This window comes from Hypanus sabinus, chromosome X1, assembly GCF_030144855.1.
Source record: "Hypanus sabinus isolate sHypSab1 chromosome X1, sHypSab1.hap1, whole genome shotgun sequence".
Classification (NCBI taxonomy): Eukaryota; Metazoa; Chordata; class Chondrichthyes; order Myliobatiformes; family Dasyatidae; genus Hypanus; species Hypanus sabinus.
In genome coordinates, this window is record NC_082738.1 from 68468169 (window position 1) to 68484876 (window position 16708).

A 16708-nucleotide genomic window follows, 5' to 3' on the forward strand; every position below is an offset into this window, starting at 1 on the left:
CTCACAGCTTGTCACTTCAACTCCCCTACCCTTCCACCCACCTTCCCCCTCACCTGGCTTCACCTGTCAGCTTGTATTTTGGCTTCTTCCCCCTTCCTTTCCTGCTGAGTTCCTCCTTAACATTACTCTAGATTTACAGCATTTGCAGAATCTCTTGTGTTTATCTGGCAATAATCAGCTTTTTGCTTTTGTTGACATTGAGTGAGAGGTTGTTGTGGCACCACTCAACCAGATTTTCAATTGCCCTCTGTGCTAATTCGTCACCACCTTTTATTCGGCCAGTGACAGGTAACAAAACAGAGGTGCGGTTGATTGAACAAACAATAGAAAACTTTTTGGACACAATGTACTGACTGAATAATATACGTAGTGTACCCCACCATTGAACACACCTACACGGAGTGTTGTCACAGGAAAGCAGCATCCAGCATCAAGGACCCCCACTACCCAGGCTATACTCTCTTCTCACTGCTGTCATCAGAAAGGAGGTGCAGAAGCCTCAGGTCCCACACATCTAGGTTCAGGAACTGCTATTACCCAGGCTCCTGAACCAGTGGGGATAACTTCTCTCAAAATCACTCATTCAACCTATGGACTTACTTTCAAAAGTTCAAAGTAAATTTATTATCAGGGTACATGTATGTCACCATATACAACCCTGAGGTTCGTTTCCTTACGGACATACTCAATAAATGCATAATAGAATAATAACTACAACAGAATCAGTGGAAGATCACACCAACTTGGTCGTTCAGCCAATATGCAAAAGACGATAAGCTGTGAAAACACAAAAGGAAAGAAATAATAACAATAAGTAAGCAATAAATATCAAGAACATGAGGTACAGAGTCCTTGAAAGTGAGTCTATAGGTTGTGGACTCTTCATCTCATGTTATTGATATTCACTGCTTATTTATTGTTTGTTTGTATTTGTACTGTTTGTTGTACGCTGTCTTTTGCACACTGGTTGCTTATCCGTTGGGTGTGGTCTTTCATTGATTCTGTTATATTTCCTGGATTTACAGAGTATGTCTGCAAGAAAATGAATCTCAGGATAATATATGTGCTTTGATAATAAAATCGATTTTGATCTTTGACTGGATCCCTATGCCTGAAATAATTTAACACAAGAACCTGCACATGAGCTGAATTGTATTAGTGTTGATTGAATGCAGGGAAAGGTCCACCTAGATTTGCACTCAGGGACCGCTTTATTTGGTACCTCCTGTACGTAATAATGTGGCTACTGGTGTATGTTCATGGTCTTCTGCTGCTGTAGCCTGTCCACTTCAGTGTTCGATGTGATGTGCGTTCAGAGATGCTCTTCTGTCTGGTTATTTGAGTTACTGTCACCTTCCTGTCAGCTTGAACCAGTCTCCTCTGACCTCTCTCATGAACAAGGTATTTTCACCCACAGTACTCCCACTCACTGGGTGTTTTTTTTTTGTTTTTTGCACCATAATCTAAACTCTGGAGACTGTTGTGCATGAAAATCCCAGTTGATCAACAGTTTCTGAGATACTCAGACCACCCCAATCACTCCACAGTCAAAGTCACTTGGATCACATTTCTTTCCCATTCTCATGTTTGGTCTGAACAACAACTGAACCTCTTGACCACATCTGCATGCTTTTATACATTGAGTTGCTGCTACATGATTGACTGATTAGATATTTGCATTAACGAGCAGGTGTACCTAATAAAGTGGCCACTATGTGTAAGTTCCTTCTAGAATGTAATTTAAAAGCCACTAGTTCACTTTTTGTCTCTTGTTCTTTATCTAAAGAGATCAGAGTCTAATTTGTGTTTCTGTTGACAGTGACTTAGAGAAGTCGGTGGACGATTTGCAACGGGATGCGGCCTTGAGTCAGCGACTGATTACAGGGCCAGAACTGGAGGAGAAGGCACTGGTCTTGCGACAGCTGAGCGAGACCCTCACCGACCTGAAGGGTGAGGGGGCCACTGCCATTAACCAACAGGAGAGGGAGGGTTGCCCGTCACAGTTAGGATCTGAATGGGAGAAGTAATGAAACATGGAGGCAGCCCCTTCTTAGGACACAAGACAAAATCTAACATAGCTGGTAACACATTTGTTTCCATGACGTATTGTCCCAGGAAAGAGTCCCGATCTCCTTTTGTGGGTTTGATTTGCCCAGTCTATATGAAGATGAATATGCCCATGAATAATTCTTTAACTTTATTGCAAAGCTCCTTTATTTTTTAAGGTCAATGTTGTTAAGGGTTTATAATCTTCTCCTTGTTACCCTTTATTTATTACCCCTCCTCCTCCCCCCACCCAGAGTCCCCTTGTTCATAGAATTCATCTGCTTACAAGACCACAAGATGTAGGGGCAGGTTTATTTATTTACTGAGATACAGTGCAGAATCGGCCCGGCAGCCCCCGATTTTAACCCTAGCCATAGATTCACCACCCTCTGGAAATTCCTCCTCATCTCTGATTTGAGCTGCACCCTCTGGTCCTGGACTCCCCCATTATCCTCTCCACATCCACTCTTTCTCAGTCTTTCAATATTCGATAGTTTTCAATGAGATTCCACCCCCCCCCCCCCTCCGCCAATTCTATTAAACTCCAGTGAGTACAGGCTCAGAGCCATCAAACACTCCTCATACGTTCACCCTTTAATTTCTTGGATCAATTTCGTAAACCTCCTCTGGGCCCTCTCCAAAGCCAACACATTATTAATGTTTTGGGTCGGAACCCTTAATTAGGACTGGAAAGAAAGGGGGAGGAAGCTTCTCAAATTTCTGGTGATATATCCCCACCCTCTCTCATCTCTCTTTTTCTATTCCCCACTCGAGTTCCTTTTTCACCCCTTCTCTTCTCACCTACCCCTCACCTCCCTCTGGTTCCCCCCTTCCTTCCCTTTCCCCCACAGTCCACTCTCCTCTCCTATCAGATTCCTCCTTCTTCAGCCTTTTACCTTTTCCACCTATCACCTCACAGCTTCTCACTTCATTCTCCCACCCACCCAGTGTGTTGCACTGGATTTCCAGCATCTGCAAAATCTTTTTACTATTTATATTGATTTTACAATCTTGGTCAAAGAAATGGCTGTAGATCAAACCCATTAACTTTTATCTTCCATTAATTTCACTGCTTTATTAGAAATGCTCTTTGTATCCTGATGAAAGAGTTGACATTGTTCAGTGCAGTTTTACCCTCTAACTTGGTACTTACATCACATCTTTCAGACCCTTAGTGACCCAAAATTAATTTTTCCAAATATACTGAACAAAAATCAAAGTTACCTGCAGTGCAGCAAAACTGAGTCAAAAAAATACTGGTAAAACTCTCAGTAGATCAGGCAGTATCTGTGGAAAGGCAGAAGCCAAAGATTCCTCAATCTAAAATATTCGCTGTTTCTCTTTCCAGAGTTTTCCCCATATTTTCTATGTTTGTTTTATCAAAGATCTTAAAGATTAGCTTTATTTGTCACATGTACATTGATACATACAGTGAAATGTGTCACTTTGTGTCAACAACCAACACGGTTTGAGGATGTGCTGGGGACAGCCCGCATGTCCCCACGATTCCAGCACCAACATAGCATACCCACAATATACTAACCCTAACCTATAAGTCCTGAGAACAAGGGAGGAAACTGGAGGACCCAGAGGAAGCCCACGCGGTCACAGAGAGAATGAACAAACTCCTTACGGGAACTGAACCTCAGTTGTTGGTTCTGTACAGCATTACACTGCTGTGTTGTCCTATTCTGGTCAACCTACTCAGTTTTCAACAAAAGCTATCATTAGCTTTAACCTGTTGTATCCCCAATATGGCAATTATCAGTGGTTTTAACTTGACTGCTGGTGCTGTAAAGTATTGCACTAGCCGCTCTTCGGTCACCAATTAGTCAGATAGAGGTATTGAAGTCTGAGGGGAGACCCCATTAAAATGTTCAAAATATATACTTGGGTTGGCAGTGTAGATGGGCAGGTGTCAGAGCTAATGTAATAGGAAAGTACGGCACAGAAACAGGCCCTTTGGTCCATCTAGTCCATGCTGCACTATTTTAACTGCCTACTCCCATCTAACTGCACCTAGACCATAGATCTTCATACCACTACCATCCAAGTTTTGCGTCCACCACTTACGCTGGCAGCTCATTACACGTTCACACCACCCTCTGAGTGAAGACGTTTCTCCTCATGATCCCCTTGAACTTTTCACCTTTCACCCTTAACTCATGACCTCTAGTTGTAGTTCCACCCAACCTCAGTGGGAAAAGCCCGCTTGCATTTGCCCTATCTATCCCCCTCAAAATTGTGTACATTCTATCGAATCTCCTCTCAGTCTTCTAAGTTCCAAGGAACAAAGTCCAAACCTATTCAATCTTCCCATATAATTGACACCCTCCAGACCCAGCAACATCCTTGTAACTTTTCTCTATACTCTTTCAAACTTATATACAGCTTTCCTGTAGGTAGGTGACCAAAACTGCATACAACACTCCAAATTAGGCCTCACCAACGTCTTATACAACTTCAACATAACATCCCATCTCCTGTACTCAGTACATTGATTTATGAAGGGCAATGTGCCAAAAGCTTTCTTTACAACCCTGTCTACCTGTGATGCCACTTTCAATTAATTATGGATCTTCTATTCCCAGATGCCTTTGTTCTACCACACTCTTCAGTGTAAGACCCACCCTGGATGGTCCTACTGAAGTGCAGCACCTTGCCCTTGTCTGCATGAAATTCCATCTGCATCTTTCAGCCCATTTTTCCAGATGTTCCAGATCACATAATCAGTTTCAAAGTAAAGCATAAACCCTCCAGGACAGAGATAAGGAGAGGGAAGAAATTCTCCACTGCAAAGGGCAGTGGAGTCTCAGTTACTGAACCCTGATCATTGCTGCTGTTAATCGTTCTGCTAACAGCTACTACCAAACTGCCCAAGTTGCCACAATATCATTATAACCTACCAAATATTGAAAGGCCGAGATAGATTGGATGTGGAGAGGATGTTTCCTTTATTGGGGGAGTCTGAGTCCAGAGCAGACAGCCTCAGGATAGAGGGGCATCCCTTTAGAACAGAGATGAAGAGGAATTTCTTTAGGCAGAGGCCTAGAATCAGAATCAGGTTTAATATCACTGGCATGTGCCGTGAAATTTGTTGAATGTGGCAACAGTACAATGCAATCCAAAGTAATAAAAGTAGTAAATTACAGTAAGAAGTATATATATTAAAAAGTTAGATAAATAGTGCAAAAAGAGAAAATATGTAGTGTTCATTTCCCATTCAGAAATCTGATGGCAGAGGGGAAGAAGCTGTTCCTGAATCGCTGAGTGTGAGACTTCAGGCTCCTGTACCTTCTCCCTGACGGCAGAGGGGAAGAAGCTGTTCCTGAATCGTTGAGTGTGTGTCTTCAGGCTCCTGTACCTCCTCCCTGATGGCAGAGGGGAAGAAGCTGTTCCTGAATCACTGAGTGTGTGTCTTCAGGCTCCTGTACCTCCACCCTGATGGCAGAGGGGAAGAAGCTGTTCCTGAATCGTTGAGTGTGTGTCTTCAGGCTCCTGTACCTCCTCCCTGATGGCAGAGGGGAAGAAGCTGTTCCTGAATCACTGAGTGTGTGTCTTCAGGCTCCTGTACCACCTCCCTGATGGCAGAGGGGAAGAAGCTGTTCCTGAATCGTTGAGTGTGTGTCTTCAGGCTCCTGTGCCTCCTCCCTGATGGCAGAGGGGAAGAAGCTGTTCCTGAATCGTTGAGTGTGTGTCTTCAAGCTCCTGTACCTCCTCCCTGATGGCAGAGGGGAAGAAGTTGTTCCTGAATCACTGAGTGTGTGTCTTCAGGCTCCTGTACCTCCTCCCTGATGGCAGAGGGGAAGAAGCTGTTCCTGAATCGTTGATTGTGTGTCTTCAGGCTCCTGTGCCTCCTCCCTGATGGCAGAGGGGAAGAAGCTGTTCCTGAATCGTTGAGTGTGTGTCTTCAGGCTCCTGTACCCCCTCCCTGACGGCAGAGAGGAAGAAGCTGTTCCTGAATCGTTGAGTGTGTGTCTTCAGGCTCCTGTACCTCCTCCCTGGTGACAGAGGGGAAGAAGCTGTACCTGGACCGTTGAGTGTGTGTCTTCAGGCTCCTGTGCCTCCTCCCTGATGGCAGAGGGGAAGAAGCTGTTCCTGAATCGTTGAGTGTGTGTCTTCAGGCTCCTGTACCCCCTCCCTGACGGCAGAGAGGAAGAAGCTGTTCCTGAATCGTTGAGAGCGTGCCTTCAGGCTCCTGTACCTCCTCCCTGATGGCAGAGGGGAAGAAGCTGTCCCTGAATCACTGAGTGTGTGCCTTCAGACACCTGTACCTCCTCCCTGATGGCAGAGGGGAAGAAGCTATTCCTGAATCGCTGAGTGTGTGTCTTCAGGCTCCTGTACCTCCTCCCTGATGGCAGAGGGGAAGAAGCTGTTCCTGAATCGCTGAGTGTGTGTCTTGAGGCTCCAGTACCTCCTCCCTGATGGCAGAGGGGAAGCTGTTCCTGAATCACTGAGTGTGTGTCTTCAGGCTCCTGTACCTCCTCCCTGATGGCAGAGGGGAAGAAGCTGTTCCTGAATCACACAGTGTGTGTCTTCAAGCTCCTGTACCTCCTCCCTGATGGCAGAGGGGAAGAAGCTGTTCCTGAATCGTTGAGTGTGTGTCTTCAGGCTCCTGTACCTCCTCCCTGATGGCAGAGGGGAAGAAGCTGTTCCTGAATCACTGAGTGTGTGTCTTCAGGCTCCTGTACCTCCTCCCTGACGGCAGAGGGGAAGAAGCTGTTCCTGAATCACTGAGTGTGTGTCTTCAGGCTCCTGTACCTCCTCCCTGATGGCAGAGGGGAAGAAGCTGTTCCTGAATCACACAGTGTGTGTCTTCAAGCTCCTGTACCTCCTCCCTGACGGCAGAGGGGAAGAAGCTGTTCCTGAATCGTTGAGTGTGTGTTTTCAGGTTCCTGTACCTCCTCCCTGATGGCAGAGGGGAAGAAGCTGTTCCTGAATTGTTGAGTGTGTGTCTTCAGGCTCCTGTACCTCCTCCCTGATGGTAGCAATGAGAAGAGGTCATGTCCTGAGTGATGGGGGGTCCTTAGTGATGAACACCTGTTTGAGGCATCACTTCTTGAAGTTGTCCTGGATTCTGGTGAGGCTAGTGCCCATCCATGATGGAGCTGACTGTGAATCTGAGTAATTCACTGCCACAGATGCTGTGGAGACCAAGCCATTGGGCATATTTAAAACAAAGCTTGATAGGTTCTTAATTAGCCAGGGCATCAAAGGTTATGGAGAGAAGGCAGGTGAATGGGGTGAGGGATAATAATTCAACAGAGCAGACTTGCTCCTATATCTTATGGTCTAATATTGGTTGCTTCAGCAATTGAACTTGGAATAATTGTGAAACTGGATCAGAAACATCATTTGGTAATCCAAATGTTTTTAATTCATTTTTGGGGGAATGCTGGCATCATAGGCAAGGCTGGTATTTATTGCCCCCAGAATATATGGATCCTGTATTCCCGGATCCCTTTGTTCTACCACAGTCTTCAGTGCCCTACCGTTCGTGGTGTAATACTTACCCTGGTTGGGCCTACTGAAGTGCAACACCTTGCCCTTGGTTTGATGGTTCACTTCAGAGATAGGGTAAGAGTCAGCCACATTATTGAGGCTTAGAGTGAGAAATGGAAAAGATTGGGTAGAGATACCAGATCCTCTCCTAAGGGACTCTAGTGAAATGGATGTGTTATTTGACCATTCAGCTCATCACGTCTGCTCCGTAGTTCTATCATGGCTGATTTATTATTTTATGATGATTTGACAGATTTATTTTAATCTCAGTTTATTAATTATGTTCTCCCCATGACTTGGTGCTTGGGTTTCCTCCCGTGGTCCAAAGAGATACCGGTTGGTAGGTTAATTAATCATTGTATATTGTCCTGTGATTAGGCTGGGGTTAAATCTCTAGATTGCTGGGCAGCACAGCTCGAAGGGCCAGAAAAGCCTACTCCATGCTTTATCTCAATAAATGGTTAAATTAATAAAAGTTTCTTAAATATCCCTAATGTATCTGCCTGATGAAGAGCCTTGGCCCAAAACATCAGTTGTTTAGTCCTCTCTGTAGAAGCTGCCTGACCTGCTGGGTTCCTCAAACATTTTGTGTGTGTTAGTCTTATTATTTGCTAGTCCCTATTTCGCCCCATCATCTGGAATTTGTACCTTTAACATTACCAGTTCTGCAGTGGCTTCATAGACCAAACCCCACACCCTAAAGTGACTCCCTTCCCTCGGCTGAACCAAGCACCCATATCCCACTCCACCTTTCACCTTGCACTCAGCTCTCTGGTCCAGCACTGGGCTCTGTATCTCTGCTCTTCAACAAACACAAGAAAGTGTTTTGTTTATATTTTTTTATTTAAAGATACAGTGTGGTAACAGCCCTTCTGGCTCAACAAGCTCATGCCCAGTTACGCCCATGTGACCAATTAACATACTGACCCGTACGACTTTGGACTGTGGGAGGAAACCGGAGCACCTGGAGGAAACACACATGGTCATGAAGAGAATGTAAAAACTCTTTTTCAGACAGCGGTTACACTAACCACTACAGTACTGTGCTGTCACATGTATCCTCCATGTTGTAAATAACTCCTTGAAGTGATTAATTTTCAGTGCAGATTTCCATACCCCTTTCCATGACTCTAGATTGTGTATTACATTGTGCAGCACTTATTGTTACATGTTAATCCACAAACTTGATGTTGGACTTATGATAATTGTCTAGTTTATATGTATGCCCTATTGCCCCTCCTTGTCTAGACCCTCTGTGTCCATCTCTCTCGCTCTGTCTCATCCTTTTCCTCCCTCCCCTTCCTTCACTAGCTACCCTTTGCTCTTTTTACCCCCACTCTGTTTTCTGCTGAACCATCCCTATTCTCTCTCTCCTTCTCTCTACACTCTGCTCTGCATTTCCACCCCATTCTCTCTCATTTCTAAACATTTTTATCAACTTATCTTCCTCACATTTTTTTCAAGCTCTCTCTTCCTCTTGCAATCCTCCCTCTCTCTCCCTCTCTTCTTGTGATCCCTCTCTTTCTCTCTCGCTTTCACTTGCACTCCCTCTCCATCTCGCCCCCTGGCTCCCTCTCTCCTCCACCTTCGTCCTGATCCCCTCCACCCCAAGCCTGATGCTGGCGTTAACGTGCAGGCCCTGGGAACGTGGGGTTGGGCAGGATGATCTGTGTTGGCAACTGATTTGATTTCTGTTGCCCCCCCCCCCCCCCCCCCCAGCCCAGTTCCCGAGTCTTCAGAGTAAGATGCGGGTGATCTTGCGTGTGGAGGTGGAGGCAGTGAAGTTCCTGAAGGAGGAGCCTCACAGACTGGATGTTCTGCTGAAACGCTGCAAGACCATCACTGACGTCCTGGCCACACTTAGAAAGTAAGTGGTTCATTGCCATTATGTGTACCAAGAATCTTTCTTTGCTCACCATCCATACTGATCGTTCCATATAACGACTGATAAAGTCACGAGGAAATTCCTCGGCTAAGTATATCAACATATCAATGGTGGCATGCGACGAGCTGGCATTCTGGTCATTACCTCTGGTTCAGCAGGAAACATCCTCTCATTATTATATCCTACTCAAGCTGTCCCACCCTTATGACTCGCTAGTGTGGTAAGGGTAAAGGATCAACTTTATTCGCCATATACGTTTACATGTGTTAGGAATTTGCTGTGGTGTGTCAGTGCAACCTGGTAACATGGTGGCTGTGGAGGTCAGGTCACTGGGTATATTTAAGGCAGAGGTTGATAGATTCTTGACTGGTCAGGGCATGGATATGGGGAGAAGGCAGGAGATTGAGGCTGAGAAGGAAATGGATCAGCCATGGTGAAATGGCAGAGAAGACTCGATGGCCAAATAGCCTAATTCTGCTCCTATGTCTTATGGTCTAATAAGTCAAGTCAAGTAATTTTTTATTGTCATTTTATTATCATTTCGACAATACACAGTAAAAACGAGACATTTTTCAGGACCATGGTGCTACATGAAACAGTACAAAAACTACACTGAACTACGTAAAAACAACATAAAAAACTACACTAGATTACAGACCTACCCAGGACTGCATAAAGTGCATAAAACAGTGCAGGCATGACAATAAATAATAAAGAAGACAATAGGCACAGTAGAGGGCAGTAAGTTGGTGTCAGTCCAGTCTCTGGGTATTGAGGAGTCTGATAGCTTGGGGAAAGTACAGTCGATGCTTCGGGCCGAAACACTTTGGCGGGACTGGAGAAAAAAAAGCCGAGGAGTGGATTTAAAGGGTGGGGGGAGGGGAGAGAGAAACACAAGGTGAGAGGTGAAACCTGGAGGGGAAGGATAAAGTAAAGAGCTGGAAAGTAAGTTGGAGAAAGAGACAGAAGGCCATGGAAGAAAGAAAAAGGGGGGAGGAGCACCAGAGAGAGGCGATGGGCGGGCAAGGAGATGGGGTGAGAGAGGGAAAAGGGGAAATGGTGAAAGGGGTCCATGACCGGAAGTTTGAGAAATCGCTTCAGCTTGGAGGCTACTCAAACGGAATATGAGGTGTTGTTCCTCCGAACTGAGTGTGACCTTTTCACAACAGTGGAGGAGGCCATGGATGGACATATTAGAATGGGAAGTGGAATTAAAATGAGTAGCCACTGGGAGATCCTGATAGTCCAGGTAATTATAGACCAGTGAGCCTTACGTATGTGGTGGGAAAGCTGTTGGAAAAGATTCTTAGAGATAGAATCTATGGGCATTTAGAGAATCATGGTCTGATCAGGGACAGTCAGCATGGCTTTGTGAGGGGCAGATCGTGTCTAACAAGCCTGATAGAGTTCTTTGAGGAGGTGACCAGGCACATAGATGAGGGTAGTGCAGTGGATGTGATCTACATGGATTTTAGTAAGGCATTTGACAAGGTTCCACATGGTAGGCTTATTCAGAAAGTCAGAAGATCCAGGGAAGTTTGACCAGGTGGATTCAGAATTGGTTTGCCTGCAGAAGGCAGAGGGTTGTGGTGGAGAGAGTACATTCAGATTGGAGGGTTGTGACTAGTGGTGTCCCACAAGGATCGGTTCTGGGACCTCTACTTTTCGTGATTTTTATTAACGACCTGGATGTGGGGTAGAAGGGTGAGTTGGCAAATTTGCAGATGACACAAAGGTTGGTGGTGTTGTAGATAGTGTAGAGGATTGTCGAAGGTTGCAGAGAGACATTGATAGGATGCAGGAGTGGGCTGAGAAGTGATAGATGGAGTTCAACCCATAGAAGTGTGAGGTGGTACACTTTGGAAGGACAAACTCCAAGGCAGAGTACAAAGTAAATGGCAGGATATTTGGTAGTGTGGAGGAGCAGAGGGATCTGGGGGTACATGTCCACAGATCCCTGAAAGTTGCCTCACAGGTAGATAGGGTAGTTAAGAAAGGTTATGGGGTGTTAGCTTTCATAAGTCGAGGGATAGAGTTTAAGAGACGCGATGTAATGATGCAGCTTTATAAAACTCTGGTTAGGCCACACTTGGAGTTCTGGTTGCCTCACTATAGGAAGGATGTGGAAGCATTGGAAAGGGTACAGAGGAGATTTGCCAGGATGCTGCCTGGTTTAGAGAGTATGGATTATGATCAGAGATTAAGGGAGCTAGGGCTTTACTCTTTGGAGAGAAGGAGGATGAGAGGAGACATGATAGAGGTGTACAAGATATTAAGAGGAATAGACAGAGTGGACAGCCAGCGCCTCTTCCCCAGGGCACCACTACTCAGTACAAGGGGACATGGCATTAAGGTAAGGGGAGGGAAGTTCAAGGGGGATATTAGAGGAAGGTTTTTCACTCAGAGAGTGGTTGGTGCGTGGAATGCACTGCCTGCATCAGTGGTGGAGGCAGATACCTAGTGAAGTTTAAGAGACTACTAGACAGGTATATGGAGGAACTTAAGGTGGGGGGTGTTATATGGGAGGCAGGGTTTGAGGGTCAGCACAACATTGTGGGCCGAAGGGCCTGTAATGTGCTGTACTATTCTATGTTTCTATGTTTCTAATGGTGCTGTGCCACTTTGAAGTCTATGGTATTGATGCTTTGTTCCAGTGTGGTGTTTACTAACTACCCCTGGAATATTTGAGCCTAGAATTGTGTTCAAACTGGACGTTATACATTTAAGATTTAAGATTAGCTTTATTTGTTACATGTACAGTACTGTGCAAAAGTCTTAGGCACCCTAGCTCTATATATGCCCTAGACTTTAGCACAGTACTGTATTTGTCGATGTGGAGCAGAGACGAGTTTGTAAATCTGGCAGGAGCAAAGGATGTTAGGAATGGTGAGGGTGGAGTACCATGGGAGGGGTGTGGGTCAGGTGGCAGAGAAGGAGTGCCAGGGACGGGGTGGGGGGGAAGTGCTGACATGGGTCCAGACACACCGAACCCTGAGACACCAGCCTAGGCCATTTGATTCCAAACAATCGGTTTATTGATCATTACAGAATGTCTCTCTGGTGCTTCCCACTCCCTTCCCCTCCCTTCCCCTTTCCCCAACCATGACTCCCCTCTCCCTGCCCCCTTCCCACTCTCAGTCCACATTAGAGACCCACATCAGAATCGGGTTTATCATCACTCACACATGTCATGAAATTTGTTTTTTGCAGCAGCAGTACAGTGCAGTGTGTAAAATTACTACAGTTATGGGCAAAAGTCTTAGACACCACCTACAGTGGTGTGCAAAAGTTTGGGCACCCCAGTCAAGATTTCTGTCACTGTGAATAGCTAAGGAAGTAAAAGATGACCTGATTTCCAAAAGGCATAAAGTTAAAGATGAAACATTTATTTAATATTTTAAGCAAGATTACATTTTTATTTCCATCTTTTATAGTTTCAAAATAACAAAAAAAGGAAAAGGGCCTGAAGCAAAAGTTTGGGCACCCTGCGTGGTCAGTACTTAGTAACACCCCCTTTGGCAAGTATCACAGCTTGTAAATGCTTCCTGTAGCCAGTGAAGAGTCTTTCAATTCTTGTTTGGGGGATTTTCACCCATTCTTCCTTGCAAAAGGCTTCTAGTTCTGTGAGATTATTGGGCCATCTTAAATGCACTGCTCTTTTCAAGTCAAGTCAACTTTTATTGCCATTTCGACCATAACTGCTGGTACAGTACATAGTAAAAATGAGACAACATTTTTTCAGGACCATGGTGTTACATGACACTGTACAAAAACTACACTGAGCTCCATAAAAAACAACACAGAAAAAAATGACACTAGACTACAGACCTACCCAGGACTGCATAAAGTGCACAAAACAGTGCAGGCATGACAATAAATAATAAGGCAATAGGCACAGTAGAGGGCAGTAAGTTGGTGTCATCAGTCTCTGGGTATTGAGGAGTCTGATAGCTTGGGGGAAGAAACTGTTACACAGTCTGGTCGTGAGAGCCCGAATGCTCCAGTGCCTTTTCCCAGACAGCAGGAGGGAGAAGAGATTGTATGAGGGGTGCATTGGGTCCTTCATAATGCTGTTTGCTTTGCAGATGCAGCGTATAGTGTAAATGCCCGTAATGATGGGAAGAGAGACCCCGATGATCTTCTCAGCTGACCTCACTATCCACTGCAGGGTCTTGCGATCCGCGATGGTGCAATTTCTGAACCAGGCAGTGATGCAGCGGCTCAGGACACTCTCAATACAACCTCTGTAGAATGTGATGAGGATGGGGGGGGGGGGGGGGGGGAGATGGACTTTCCTCATCATTCGCAGAAAGTAGACCGCTGCTGGGCTTTCTTTGCTATGGAGCTGGTGTTGAGGTCTATCCCCAGATTTTCGATGATGGGGGGGGACTGTGAAATTCATGAAATTCTGCACCCTTTTTTCTCCAAACATACCCTTGCTCATTGTGGCCAAGAAGTTGAAAGGAACATCTAAACAAGCCTGATGCATTTTGGAAACAAGTCCTGTGGACTGATGAAGATAAAATAGAACTTTGTGGAATGAGCAAAGGTATGTGTGGAGAAAAAAGGGTGCAGAATTTCATGAAAAGAACACCTCACCAATTGTTAAGCACAAGGGTGGATCGATCACGCTTTGTGCTTGTGTTGCAGCCAGTGGCACGGGAACATTTCACTGGTAGAGGGAAGAATGAATTCAATTAAATACCAGCAAATTCTGGAAGCAAACATCACACCGTCTGGTAAAAAAGCTGAAGATGAAAAGAGGATGGCTTCTACAACAGGATATTGATACTAAACACACCTCAAAATCCACAATGGACGACCTCAAGAGGCACAAGCTGAAGGTTTTGCCATGGCCCTGACAGTTCCCCCCCCCCCCCCGACCTAAACATCATCGAAAATCTGTGGATAGACCTCAAAGAGCAGAGCATGCAAGGACGGCCCAATAATCTCACAGAACTAGAAGCCTTTTGCAAGGAAGAATGGGCAAAAATCCCCCCAAACAAGAATTGAAAGACTCTTCACTGGCTACAGAGAGCGTTTACAAGCTGTGATACTTGCCAAAGGGGGTGTTACTAAGTACTGACCATGCAGTGTGCCTGAACTTTTGCTTCAGGCCCTTTTTCTTTTTTTATTATTTTGAAACAGTAAAAGATGAAGAGAAAAAAGTAATCTTGCTTAAAATATTAAAGAAATGTGTCATCTTTAACTTTATGCCTTTTGGAAATCAGGTCATCTTTTAACTCACTTAGTTATTCACTGTAACAGAAATTTTGACTGGGATGCCCAAACTTTTACATGCCACTGTGTGTGCCTAAGAGATTGGCACAGTGCTACACATCAAAACATAAAGTGAAGTGTGTTGTTCGCGACAAAATCAAATTGGCGAGGATTGTGCTGGGAGATGCTTCCGGTGCCAACATAGCATGCCTACAACTTACTAACCTTAACCATATGTGTTTGGAATGTGGGAGGAAACCAGAGCACCTGGAGAAAACCACGCAGTCACAAGGAGAATGTGCAAACCTCTTACAGACAGCAGTGGGGATTGAACCCTAATGGGTGATTGCTGGCGCTGTAAAGCGGTTGCGCTAACCACTACACTACCCATGCCACCATTAATTAGTCCTTTGTTCGACTCACCTGTGGGTAAAATGGGATTGACTAAACCTCAGGTTGCTGTGGGAGTATCATGACTGAGACACTTGTCCTTGAATCCTTCTGCACATTACTGATCAGAGTTCGGGATGCCAGTATGACTGAATGGAGAGTGATCCGTTGGGCAGTGATTCAGTTCCCTGCACCATGGAGTGCATTAGATGGCCAACCATTCAGAGTTGGTAGAGGTGGGGAATCAAGAATCAGATTGTGAATCAGGTCTATTATTACTGATATAGCTCATCGAATTTGTTGTTTTGTGGCAGCAGTACGCACTGGTAAAGGTGTAAAGAATTACTATAAGTTACAATAAGAAAAATAAGCAAATAAATAATTAGTGCAAAAAGAGAGAAAATGTGAGGTAATATTCATGTGTTAATTGTCCATTCAGAAATATGATGGTTGAGGGGAAGAAGCTGTTCCTAAAATGTTGAGTGTGTGTCTTCAGGTTTCTGTACCTCCTCCCTGATGGTAACAGTGAGAAGAGGGCATGTCCTGGGTGGGGAGGGTCCTTAGTGATTGATGCCTCCTTTTGAAGATGTTCTCAGTGGTGGTGAGGCTAGTGCCCGTGACAGAGCAGGCTAAGGCGATAACCCTCTGCAGCTTTTTCCGACCCTATGCGGTGGCCCCTCTACCCCCACATACCAGATGCCGTTAGAATTCTGACCAGAGTGCATTTGTAGAAATTTGCTAGAGTCTGGTGACATACAAAATCTCCTCAAACTCCTTATGAAATATAGCTACTGGCATACCGTCTTCATGATTGCATCAACATGTTGGGCCCAGGATAGATCTTCAGAGATGTTGATGCCCAGGATTACTTGAGATGTTTGTCCAGGAGTCTGGTAACAGGGATAGAAGTTATTGTTGGGTCTGGCACTTCATGCCTGCCCGGGAATGACCATGTCCCACATGTGTGTGTCTGGCAGCTGAACACCAATCTCACCTATACAAGAGCAAATCAGAGGTAGGATGTCCTGTGAAACCTTCCCAGAACCTTTCCATGAACGTGACAAGCACTCAGATTGAGATTTATATATTTATCACACGTACATCGAACCATACAGTGAAGTGCATCGTCATAACTGACACACCTAACGATGTGCCGGGAGCAGCCCACGAGTGTTACCACACACTCTGGTGCCAACACAGCATGTCCACAGTGTTCAGCAGAACAACATCAGCAAAACAAGCCCCTTTCCTCCTTCTCAACCACCCTCGCACAAGGACAGTCCTCCAATTCCAGGACAGGCCTCCAGCCTTCAGTCCCCAGGCTTTGGCCTTCGGGTTTCAAACTTTGGTATCAACCGCCGGACTAGCTGATAGCGGAACCCCAACCTCTAGGCTCGAACTCCAATGTCGCTGACTCACCAGCCTCCTTGCCTTCTACTTACACAGACCTCGGATCTACCGACCTGGAACAGCATGATGTCCAAGGTGAATGGGAACACTGGACTCTTGAGATCTTCTCATCAGACTCCAGACTGACATGCAAATGTATCTCTCTTCCTTCATCATTGTTGGACCTAGATTTTTATTAGATAGTTCCCTGTTTTTTTCTTTACAGCTGTGCGGACCAACAATTGTTCTAAGTGAGAAATCTTTACGTGGTCTGAA

General features: G+C 45.3%; 1 protein-coding gene across 9 annotated transcripts in view; it reads left to right on the forward strand.

The window, feature by feature from the left end:
* The window catches only part of LOC132384983 (SRC kinase signaling inhibitor 1-like), a 498151-nt gene that overhangs the window by 429806 nt on the left and 51637 nt on the right, over nucleotides 1-16708 (forward strand). For all 9 annotated transcript variants that reach the window (XM_059956694.1, XM_059956688.1, XM_059956692.1 and 6 more), the window contains 2 exons: nucleotides 1820-1950; nucleotides 9268-9415. In XM_059956694.1, the coding sequence (XP_059812677.1) occupies nucleotides 1820-1950; nucleotides 9268-9415 (279 nt within the window). The remainder of the gene's footprint in view (nucleotides 1-1819; nucleotides 1951-9267; nucleotides 9416-16708) is intronic.